The sequence below is a fragment of the Pyxicephalus adspersus genome, chromosome Z (genome assembly GCF_032062135.1).
Source record: "Pyxicephalus adspersus chromosome Z, UCB_Pads_2.0, whole genome shotgun sequence".
NCBI lineage: Eukaryota > Metazoa > Chordata > Amphibia > Anura > Pyxicephalidae > Pyxicephalus > Pyxicephalus adspersus.
Genome location: NC_092871.1, coordinates 9,214,648 through 9,227,235, shown reverse-complemented (window position 1 = coordinate 9,227,235; position 12,588 = coordinate 9,214,648). Strand labels below are relative to the sequence as shown.

The following is a 12,588-nucleotide window of genomic DNA, read 5'->3' as shown; positions in this document are numbered from 1 at the left end:
TTTCCTTCTTGTAGATTCTACCATAATGCATCAACTATGGTCATTGTCTTGTCTGGCCGGAGTGGACTTTCTCTTCACCTCTCTCCTAAATTCCTTTCAAACCAGTTTTCTCCCATTTGGGCTTCCTTTGGTCTGGCTGTTGAGCTTAGCTCGGTTCACGGTCCTGATTCTGAGCGCCCATGTAATTAGCCGAAGGTTCAAGTTTCCATCATGGCTACTCAGTGATGGTCCTTTTATCTACTGTGCCGTCTTGAGCTTCCTGGTACCATCTTCTGTGACCTTCACCGATCTTCCTTTACCAAAGACAAGTGCAGAGCTCCTGTACAGCTGGGGAAGAAGGGACCTTTTCCTCATCTCTTATCTTCTCACAATTACCTCCGGTGTCATCTCCTACTATCTGCTTCCATCCAGCGAGGATGATGAGGATGAATCACAAGGTTCGAAAGGTTCCCTGTGGAGACTTATTACTCTTCTAAAATCCTACGTGAGAAGGTTCCTGCTTGTGGCTGTGTTTGTGGTGCTTTCATCGTGGGGTAAGTAGATCTCCTCACCTCAAAGCTAAACACAAGGTTTACAAGCTCTTTATTGAAAATATTTTTGCAAGGGAAAACAGTGTAAGTAGTTAAATTTGCTTGGTATCAGCCCATTGCATTTCCTTGTACAGGTAGTCCCCGGGTTACATACGAAAACATGACTGTAGATTTGTTCTTAAGTTGAATTTGTATGTAAGTCGGAACAGGTACATTATTTTAATAAATGCAATTAGGACAAATGTTTGTCTGAACATATTATCAGGCATTAGGTCAGTTAATGTGTAAAATCCTCACTGTGAGCTAATCACAAGCAAAGAAACAAAACTTTATGGACCCCCCCATCAAGCCTCCACCCTGCACACAAACAGGCAGGGAAGCCCCATTCATATATAGAAGTCCGCCATATGTCGGATGTCTTTAACTCGGTTTCCTGTATAGAGGAGATACTTAGGGAGAAAAGAAAGGAGTGACACCGATGAGCTCAACAGTCTGCTGCTCCTCCTTTTACTGTACAGTCATTGACTAGGTGATGGACAAGACCTGTAAGTGTAACCTTAATTCAACAATATTAGGATTCCTTCCCTGCAACATGAAGCTGCACCTTGTGACATATCTGTGTAATTCTAAGGATTTAATGAATAGGAAAACATATTTCTTACACATACCAACCATAGAACTTGTATTTCAACTTTCAGAAGAAACTGATATAATAAACTTTGAAGGACTGCAGATTGATGGCAGAATCACATTTATAATCTGTTTGTTAAACAAATCTAAAATCAGGAGTTGGGATGTGATTGGTTGCTGTGGATAAGACATGCTCATTGGTGTAATTAGTTTTGCAGAACATTATTTAATGTGTTTCCAGCTCTTTGTCATAATGCTTTGTCTGTCCTATCAGGTGAGATGGCATTGCCCTCCTACACAGGGCGTATGACCGACTGGATCCAGAGCAAACAGGACCCGTCCATATTCTGGAACGCCATCATGATGATGTCCATCATTACTTTATTCAGGTGAGAGAAGAAAGAATTCCTGCACTACATTAAGCCGTATCCACACTTATAGTTTGTGACATAGTCAAGCGCCACCCTGTCAATAAATTGTATGTAAACCTTAACAACAATATTCTTTTTTTTAACAGTAATTTTAAAATTTAAATACATTTTATATCTGTTAAATAAGCATACAAAGCACCTAATGACATAAATCTAGTAAACTGATAACTCTTTCTTCTTCCTAAGTCATGGGGAGGTGTTGTTCAGTCCTAGGCTGACAATGCTGCTTTTCTAAAGATACAGTGAAAGAGAATTATCAAACGTTTTGCCTACACACATGTGCTAAAAGATAGGGTGGAGGTATGTACAGTATGTGGACTGGGCATGTTCCTTACTGTCTTGCTCTGTTTTTTAGCGCTTTCACTGAGTTTTTCTGTGACTGCATCTTCAACGTCACCATGAGCCTGGTGCACACCCGGACACAGGGGCAGGTCCTCCGCTCCGTTCTGCGGCAGGAAGCAGCGTTCTTTGATGCTGTACCTACAGGTAATAATGGCCCCATAGCAGTGCCAAATGTAGCCAACAGTGGGCCTCTGTAGTCCCATGACCCAACTCTATCCCCTGACCACCCAATACCCACTTCCACCATGCCCTACCCACCCACACACTCCCACCCATTGATTCCAACTGTAAGCAGAATATCTGGGTGGGTAGGATGAATTTACAGGACTGTATATTCATCCTACACGTCTAAATGTCCTATATGAAAGTTGTGCTGCAGTGTCATGGAGTAGCAGCAAAGCTCAAGAACAAGTGTTTGGCTGCATTACCTAGATCAGTCAGTGCCCCTGGGGCCACTTACATGGCAAGAAGTATTTGGGTGGAGGCCCAGAGAAATTAGGGTTCAAGCAAAAGAAGTAAACAGTATGGCATGTCAAAGTGTTTTGCTGGGCAGATTTTTTTTATGTTCTATTGATACCATGGTGATAAAATTTTGGGGGATATAAGCCACAAGTGTCCTCCATCACCTGGCACCTTCATTTTTAGTTCTATTCCAGAGAAATTGAGATAAGAAAGAGAAGCAGATAGTTATGTGTAACAGAGAAGCGCTTATTGATCGGCAGAGGGTAATATGATCTAATAATACCACAGTGCAGAAATTTTGGAGGATTTTAGCCACAGGTGCACCTAAAATTTTGTGTGGGGCGTGTAGGGTTTCCTACACCTCCCCATTACAGAGAAATTGCAGTTCAAATTAGGGAAGTGGACAAGTAGCAGGTTAACAGGTATAGTTTTGTGACAGGTAGGAAAAAATTGCAAATGCTCCTTGCTATGTAAATTACCCTGGGGGTCCCTAATTTGCATTTTCAATTTTGGGCTTCCAGGGGCATTTGTTTTTGAACAAGCACATCCACTGTTCAACTTTCTGAAATTTAAAAAAAATTAGGCACTGATGCTATGCGGGTATACCTAGTGCCCTGAACATTTCAAGTCTTAATGGCCATCAGTTTAGGAGATTTGAATGTTTAAACACAGTTGTAAGTTGCAGAATATGCAGACTTTACACACACAGCTATCACACTGTGCTGCCAACTATGGTATTTTACTCATCACTCGGGAAGAAAGATTTCACGGGCAGCTTTCTTTAATAGAACAAGGTGCAGTCCTTGCCTGCAAGCCGGCCCTTAGTTGACAACTACTGGCACACGCCATCAACTGAGACTGGGCTTGTAAGCAAGGACTGTCCGTGCAAATTGAAGTTGCAGATGCGGTTGCACTGCGATCTCTCCGCCCTTGTCTCATAATCATATAATGCACATTAAATCAACTTGTGAGCACAATCAGGACTAATGGGTGCATGCAAGTCTATAAGAGAGGCGAGTCAATAATTCCCTCCACCACTACATGGAGCTCAGGTAGTTCCTCACATGGTAAAATAATGACATCATTGTTCCTGCAGGTGATATCACATCACGCGTCACTTCTGACATTGCAGCAATGAGTGAATCTCTCAGTGAAAATCTTAACCTGCTGATGTGGTACCTGATGAGACTCATCTTCTTGGTTGCTTACATGCTCAGCTTGTCTCCAAAGCTTACACTCTTCACTGTACTTTGCGTATTGGTCATCACCCTTGTGCCGCGGCTATCAGGATCATTTTCCCAGGTAAGATTCAGCTTATGGTACAAAACATTTATAAGTAAGATACTAATAGTACATTTTACATGTGTGTGTAGTTCTTTCTGTACATGTAAATTGAAATATTCTGTTAAAAGCGTAACTAAACCCACCAAATAACAGGTTGCAACTTGACATAGTGGCTGTATTAGTTTTCTTCTTATAGACATTTTTCTTGTATTTTCACCTGCTGATTCTGCAAGTAACAAGATTCTTGTCCAGCGTTCTTATATAATTGTTCATGCCACTGTTTATGGAGGAAAGGGTTGTCACTATCGAACAGAACTACTTAGGGACAATACAAAAACTTCACTTGGAGCAATATTTCAGTATTATTTCTGGCAGCACCAAACACCAGACACAACCACTGTTCAGCTCTATAGGAAGAGGAGAAGAAGGACAAGCCCAGGCCACCTGAGATATGTCTTCCTCCATAGGAAATGACAGTCATTGGCCATCCGCTTAGATCCTACATCGTTTAATGATCTGCGATACACACACATTTGCACCCGAGACATTCACAAACATTCACGTTGGGTGACAATTATCTATGGTAACTTAAGACTCCCTGCTATTCATTTGTCCATACCACCATTGGGCATTTCTAAAACGTAAAGATTTTTTATTATGGAACTATATATGTACCGGTATATTTAATATTCATCAATTGTCTCCCAGAGTCTGGCCAGGCAAATCCAAGATTCCCTTTCAAAAGTCAATCAAGTGGCAATGGAGACCTTCTCTAACATGGAAACAGTTCGTAGTTTTGCCAATGAGGAGGGAGAGTATCTGCGATACGAGAAGAAGCTCAATGATACCTACCAGCTGAACAAGAAGGAGTCCATGGCTTATGCATTCAGTGGAATGGCCAATAGTGTGAGTACGGCATGACTTTTCCGTGGCGTGTTCTGTGTCAGCTTTATTCTATGTAACAAAAGCCACTGGAGAACATAACTTCTCCTTATCATATGCATTTAAAGAGACCCTGTAGCAAAACCATTCACTTTCATAACAACCTTCCCATAAAATTATACCTACCTTTAATAAACTTCCCACAATTATTTTTAAGCTGAGTGGGAAGTAGCTGTAGGTAGGTGGTGGCCCCTGTATGGTGACCCAACTTTTCAGTGATTACAAAAAACAGCCGGGTGGTTACTAAGATGTGCTTGGTGGTGCACCCTGCTAAAAGAGCCAGGGGAGAAAACTGTACATTTACTGAAATTTGTGCATGTTGTTCACCTATAAAATCCTCAAGAGAATTCACTTTGGATGCCAATCCAAATAAGGTAACACAATTTCACAAGACAGTTCATAAAGTAAAAACAGTGGTTGCCAACCTTTTCGGACCGGTGGACCACTAACGGGAAACCAGGTGTCACAGGGTTCCCCTTTAGTGACGTCATGATGCCATAACCCGCCCACTGCTCAGACCTGCAATGGGAGAGTGGGCGTGTTGTGTTAAGAGACAACTTGCCCACTTCCCTGAACTTGCCAACTGTACAGGAGACATGGTTCCTGGCTCCGGCCAGTGCACCCCCCCCAGCGGGGTCCTTTTTCTGACCCCACTCATGGGTGCTTCAGCCAAAGCCACGGACCACGGGTTGGCAACACGCGCAACATTATTTGCAATACATGGGGGGTCTCCCATTTAAGAACCCCCTCTGCAGACCTCTGATTTGTGATAGAATCTTTCCTACTGACAGAGAGATCCAAGCGAGGCAGTCGAGCAGAGGGACACTTTTTCCTGAGCTTTGCTGCTGCTCTTGGGTACCTGCTAGTAGGACATTTGAATAAGAAAGATGAATAGACAGTTCTGTAATTTCATCCTACCCACCCAGGTTTCCTGCTTGCAGTTGCTTTCTGTGTCAGTCAGTGTATGGGGGCAGTGGGTGTACAGGTGGGAGTTTGTATGTGGAGCATTGGGGTCTGGTGAAAACTGCACACAACCTCACTGCAAAAATCAAAAGCATATTTCATATAATAATTAACATTTTAATTTTATTTTGTTTTTGGGTTTCTAAAGTTTTCAGGTCTGGCCCTAAAGGTGGGAATTCTGTATTTTGGTGGACGGTTAGTGTCAAACGGAGAGGTCAGCGGAGGAGAACTGGTGTCTTTTGTGATGTATGAGTTGCAATTTACTTCAGCAGTAGAGGTAAGGACTGGGGGTGGACCATTTTGATTATAAAGATTATAAATATATATATATATATATATGTATATGTGTTTGTGTGTCTATATTGCGATCATTAAAATTTGTTAAAAATTGTTTTCAATTTTAGGGTGTAGATTTTTGCACAGTAATGCCCTAGATGCTGGTAAATGTTGAATTATTTTTATGATGACTTATTTTTGAGCCATTTGTTGCTGAATTTTCCGTGCTTCAATTCATTATTAGGTTTAAAATCTAAGTTAAAACTTTTTAACAGACGGTCTCCTGTTCTTGTCAAGCACACTTTGCTATAGTGCAAAATATAATTCCAAATATACTTACCAACAAGTTTTTGATTTTAATTATATATTAATAAAACATGTTTACATCAAGCTGAAATATTTTTCATGCATATGTGGATTATATCTAAAATAAATGAAGATCTAAAATGATATCTAAAATAAATTATAATAAAAATCATAAAATGATTGTAAATAATATCATAAAAATGATCTAATCCTATAACTCTTGATGGTGTCTCGTTCAGGTCTTGCTAAGAATGTACCCCGATGTCCGAAAGGCAGTTGGATCTTCAGAAAAAGTCTTTGAATACATGGACAGGAAGCCTCAGATGCCACTCGAGGGGAGCCTTCAGCCAGCAAACCTTAAGGGTCACATTCAGTTTGAAGATGTCACCTTCTCGTACCCTAAGCGACCCGATCAACCAGCTCTTCAGGTACCATCACAGTAGTGTTCTTTCTCCACCTCTCCATATAGATCCTGGCTGAAATTAAACGATGGTCGGACCTGGTACCTAGCACTGCAAAGGCCAGAGCACTAACCTTTGAGCCACTGTGATGCCCATTGGCATTCACTTCTTTAAAAACTGGGATTAGTAAAACATTACATGCATCAACAATTCACTGTAAATGTAGTAACTTATGCAGTCCACTGCATAGTGAATTGTAAATGATTGCCATGTTTATTGGAATTTTCACATTAAATAATATCTTGTTGTAATGAATTAGTCAAATATCAGGCCACACAGAAAAACATTAATACTTAAATTATGTATATTTAGGAGATCTTGTAGACTTGAGGTTATGCTATGGGCATTAAGCTATTAACAATTTTTTAGCAGGTGGTCGATATGCTATACCAAGCCCTTTGTCATGTTTGTAGCTGCAGGTACTGTGGAGTAAATCACCCTCACAATTTACACCTTCTCAGCCTTCTAATATATTGTAAATGTGAATGGAGGCTACAGGAATAGGGGAGAGCACAGTGGTGAGATCAGGCTTTGGGGGCTTTACCACTACTTTTGTGGACATAGAAGAACAATTGCTCCACAGTACCAGCAGCATAAGTGAGGGCTTTTTTTTAAGTTTATTTACTGTATGTTAATCATACGTAAATATTAAATGTTACCAGTGATTAAAATTACATCCCCATGTTTATCCCATGTTTAAAAACTAAGCATCATTCAGTTTATGAATGATTGTTTTTTTTTCTATCCTTGATTTCAGGATGCATTTATTTCAAACATTGAGGTTGTTAGCAATGCAGTTTTTCCATAAATAATGAATAATTCAGCTGCTATGTATTATGTCCCCCCAATTCAATGAATATATGTATCATAAATGTGCAATGGTGGTAATATCTCGCATGTTAATCCTTAGGATGTCTCCTTCGAGCTACTTCCAGGTAAAGTGACTGCACTGGTGGGCCCTTGTGATGCTGGAAAGTCCACGGTGGTCCAGTTGTTGCTCAGATTATATGAACCACAGAAGGGAAAGATCTTACTGGATGGGAAGCCTTTGTTTGACTACAGCAACAAGTATTACCGCCAAAAGGTTAGCACAGTGTTTCAATAGGATAAAAAAAAGACCATGGGCTCTTTGCATATTGCAAGCGTTACAAAATTCAATCAAGAGCACTTCTCTTTCAGTGGAAGTTTATTGACTCAAGTGTAGAACTGGTTACCCATATTTAAAGATATTAGAAAAACTTAGTAATCAGAGCAGACTGCCAAGAATAGAATATGATTCCACACTTTAGGGCCAGATTTGGCGTACCTTTGGCATGATGCATTGCCAACCTACCAAATGACCACAAACAGCTTAGCAAAGATGGTCAGGACTGTTAGCTTGACCTTTAAAACCCTTTTACCATACTTGTTCGATGTTATCATGAGGTTTGCATGCTCACACCCTGCCTGCATAGGTTTTCTGAATAAAGGTTGTAAAAAAAATGAGAGTTGGAGAATGGTCATTTGACCTCAGTGTTGGCCACAAGGCATTAAAAACAACTTGGTGTTTGTTCGACTAAATTGTTGCAACCTCCCCTTAGCCAAGGATTAATCAGAATTATTCTCTGTTCACCTTGGAGGACTTCATACTTTCCTTGTTAATAATACACAGCAGCAGCAAAACTCGTAGGTCACACATAAAATGTGTATCACGGGGGAGTCCCTATTCTAGATCAGTGTTTCTTAAGCAGGGTTCCTCCAGAGTTTGCCAAGGGTTCTTTTAGCAATGTGCCTCTCCGGTCAATTTTATAGACTGTTTCAAATGGGGGTTGGTTCTCTCCTACCTAAACAAATAAGTTGAGCCACCGTTAGTGTATTAAGTAGTAGACTGGGTAATAGCGAATGTCCCAGAAAAAAGAGGTTTTAGGCCCAGGTTTTAGTGAAAAAACGTACTTATGTATTTGTACATTCTTGATCCATATATAACTATTCCATACAATAGCTTAAAATGTATTCCAGCTCTTGATAACAATCACAAGGTTAGAATACGTATTCTAAACATAAATGTACTAGCACCATACAGTATATCATAAGTACAAAAAATAGGACCTATTTAGGTGATGAATGGCCCGATGCGTTTCCCCAAATTATGGCTTCTTCTGGCTGTTGTAAGGCCTTTATGGTCTGTTTATATGACAGAAGGTTACACAAAATAGGTGAGTTGGTTCAGGCTGCATTTGCAGGCACTTACAGACGCATATAGATTTTTAGTTTTTATAGCAGGTGTCAAATGAAGTATAATCCAATGAATCTGATAGGGATTGCATAAAAGGTTTCAAGTTGTACTTGCTCAAGTTGCTCATCTCTAAGTGATAGAACTGTAATAAACAGCAGTAGTCCCCATCTAAGAGGCGCAGGTCTCGTACAGTCATATAATATATAGCTAATTGCTGTATCTGATGTTTGTAGCTGTGCAGCCAGAGACGCTGTATATATGTGAGACCCACCCAGGAAGTTTGGAAAGCGTTGAGTCCATATGTATGGATCAAGAATTTACAAATACATAATTACCATTTTGCACTAAAACCTGAGCCTAAAACCTCTTTCTTTCTGGAGCATTCGCTATTACCCAGTCGTCTCATTTTAACAGGCAACAATGTTTTTTCTCACTGGCCAGCAATATAAAAGACATTCTTCCTCCTGACGACCACTGTACGGGGAGCTGGGGATATAGTAATTATAGAAGGGGTTTCCACATGTTAAAAAAGGTTGAGAAACACTGTTCCCGCTTATGAAATATTAGCCTGTGCTTGCTGATAGCTTTATCTCTCTATCTCTATCTATCTTTAGTAATAATGGGGCATAAAATTGGGAACAGAGTTTGGTGTAATAAAGGGTTTCTTAAACCGATAGGCTCTTCACTTCTTCGTGGGTAATTACAAAGCAGTGTTGTTGTATGCTTGCATCATTTTGAAGGAAATAAAGAAGAGGGATGCCTACCTGTCAAATTTGCAGGAGTGGCTCCCCTCCAATCAAAGCCAAAGCTTCCTCTACTCTATGAAACAGACATGAAACATTAAGAGAAGAGAAGAGAAGTCATTTGTCCTGTTCTCCTTCAGTCATGTGAGGTTTCACAACCTTAGCATAGCAGCTCAATTTTGGGGCATTAGATAGCCCAATGTGTGCACATTGTAATGCAATGTTAGGGAGAGCAGATACTGATATCCACATCCGTGAAAAATGTCCCCATACATCATGGCTAAACTTCATGTCAATAATCTTTTTTATTTCTGAAATATACAACAATAATGAAACAGGCATTTTGATGTGACCAGTACTGGCTAGCCAGGGCAACCAGATACTCTCTTTTTATATTTCCATTGCAGTAAAAGTAAAACAGAATGAAATTGGTTGTCAATTGACAAAATAACTTTTTTAAATCTGCTGCACTGTATATCTCCTTTATCATTTGCAATCATTCTAGGTGTCAGTTGTAAGTCAGGAACCCGTTCTTACTGCAAGGTCCTTGAAGGACAATATATCTTATGGGTTTGAAGACGTCACTTTAGAGGAAGTGCAGAGAGTGGCCAGAGCCGCCAATGCTGATGAATTCATCTCGGAAAAAAAAGATGGGTACGAAACAGGTTGGTAATATTATTATACAAAACTTTCTTTTCTGGAAATGATATGAACCATTACAATATAATTTCTGTATATTATCTTATAAAGGAGCTGGGGAGAAAGGAGGACTTCTATCTGGAGGACAGAAACAAAGAATAGCCCTGGCTAGGGCCCTGCTGAGGGACCCCAAGATTCTCATTCTGGATGATGCCACCAGCTCCCTCGATGCTGAGACTGAGCTAAAGGTGAGAAAGCTGCAGCATTATCTTTTATTAGGTAGCTAAATATATGAAATGTAATAAATCCTATCTACAAGTACAACCAATTACAGTGCTGCATAATATATTGACACCATACAAATCTTGTTTATTAATAATAATAATAATAATAATGATAATAATAATAATAAAAATCAATAAAATGAAAAGTATTGGGGCAAATCATGCATGAAAACTTTAGATTTTTTAAAGGAAAAACTGTTTTTGCTGTTTATTGAATCAGTATTCACTTTTATTATTTTGTGGCATGGGAGAAAGAAAGTAAGGTATATTGGTTGGGTAAAGGCAGGGGGACTATAGGGGTATACACAAAATCAGGGCAAAATAATCCCTTTTGGCTATTCAGATTAGGATAAAAGACAACAAAGTTATTTTGACCAGAGCATATAGTTTTTAGGCTTATACCTAAACTGGGAGACGTTTTATTTGTTTTTAGGGTCAACCCACCCAAATGTGAACAGTTAAGTTCACTCCATTTCAAAACACTGGTGGCAGTTTGGGTAACCTTCCACCTTTCAGACTTTACCATTGGAAAGTAAAGTAGCCATCACAGAACTGGGCCTATTGCAAGGTGTGGGTCTTTGTGGGTATTTGCATTATCTAATGCCTCAGGTTTTGAAGCTTAAACTGTTTGTATCGCCCTGGAACTAGCTGCATATTTATACCCTAAGGATATTTTACCATTGGAGGGTGCAAACTGTTGTATGTATAAAGTGCACATACCTCGGTATACCTTCCAGGCCTGGCCAAATCCCTGACCAGTATTGGACCTCAAGTTAATAAGATCATTCATCAGGCTTCAAACATTTTGCATTGAGTCTTTGGAAACCATTGTATTGGTGCAGAGGACAGGACATTGGCTGGCTTTGATGGACTTAGCAGACATTTTGACTCTTCTTGTTTGGGCTTGTCTCTTCTCCCTTCTATATCTTCATATTAGCCAGTTTGGCTGCTCATCATAATGATATTGTAGTGGCCTCTAAACCCAGTATTTAGTGGTGGGACCCTGTCTGTCTATTATTTGGCTGCCAGCTCAGTTTGAAAGTTTCAATAGACTTACACTTCACACCTGCAGTAGTTTGACCCATCCCTTCCACTTGCTGTTATTACAGGGCCACTTTATATTTCGAAGGGTTTGAAGAAGTGATTGTATTTACATATACATATCCCTCTTCCTCCTTAACTTGTAAAGTAAAAATGAGCACTTACTTTTGAGCTAGTTACAATACAGAAACCCTGTGGTAACCACCATGATATCAATCTTCTTCTCTAGATTCAGAGCACAGTGTTGAACAATCCAGAGCAACGCACTATTCTGCTCATATCTCATCGCATGCACATCTTGGAGAAGGCTGACCATATCCTGGTAATGGAGAAAGGACAGATTACAGAGGAAGGGAAACATCAGCAACTTTTGGACAACAAGGGCAGTTACTGCAAACTGTGGGAAACACAACACAGCATCTTCCAGAAGGAAGAGAACCGAAACTGATTGTGATCATCAGGCAATGGATCCAAATCCTAATAGATAATGTTTTTTGTTAGATGCACCAGGCTTTGGTCTATTAGAACACTTTCTTGGCTAAAAAATAAATGTAATGCAGTGTTTCAATGTAAAGCTGTCCTTTAGCTAAGACAAGTTGCTGAAGAACCAAACCCTTTGCTTCACCACCGTCCGAAAAGTATAAATTCCAAGCTAATGTGTTTGGAGCTTGCACAGCGCTGTGCTGAGATCTTCCAGTTCCCAGCGGACAGATCAGGTAATTGATTATTTAGGTACACAGCAATGTATTGTGGAAGGAAATGTATAGAGTCACAGGCTTCCCTTTACCTAGGAAGAATGGAGCGTTTTACTTTGCTTCTGCATGGGTTCAGTTTTGGCAAACTTTTGTTTTTTGTATGTCAAATGGTTTAGTTTCTATTTTTATTTAGAAAAAATCTGGGTTTTTATAATGATCTCTTTCAATAAATTGCTGGGATCGGTACATAAAATGCTACATTCATCAGTATTTCTATTGTGTGAATAAATGGGAAAATACTTCCATAACTTGTTTATTTATGTAAATAAAGTTCTTTTAAAATA

General features: G+C 39.8%; 1 protein-coding gene across 5 annotated transcripts in view; it reads left to right on the top strand.

The window, feature by feature from the left end:
* TAP1 (transporter 1, ATP binding cassette subfamily B member) overlaps nt 1-12,588 on the top strand; it is a 14,330-nt gene extending 1,742 nt beyond the window's left edge. For all 5 annotated transcript variants that reach the window (XM_072429615.1, XM_072429614.1, XM_072429613.1 and 2 more), the window contains exons 2-12: nt 15-533; nt 1,435-1,549; nt 1,947-2,077; nt 3,492-3,697; nt 4,388-4,585; nt 5,733-5,861; nt 6,406-6,594; nt 7,538-7,711; nt 10,091-10,250; nt 10,336-10,472; nt 11,779-12,588. In XM_072429615.1, coding sequence (XP_072285716.1) covers nt 26-533; nt 1,435-1,549; nt 1,947-2,077; nt 3,492-3,697; nt 4,388-4,585; nt 5,733-5,861; nt 6,406-6,594; nt 7,538-7,711; nt 10,091-10,250; nt 10,336-10,472; nt 11,779-11,997 — 2,166 coding nt within the window. In that variant the 5' untranslated portion in view covers nt 15-25 and the 3' untranslated portion in view covers nt 11,998-12,588. The remainder of the gene's footprint in view (nt 1-14; nt 534-1,434; nt 1,550-1,946; nt 2,078-3,491; nt 3,698-4,387; nt 4,586-5,732; nt 5,862-6,405; nt 6,595-7,537; nt 7,712-10,090; nt 10,251-10,335; nt 10,473-11,778) is intronic.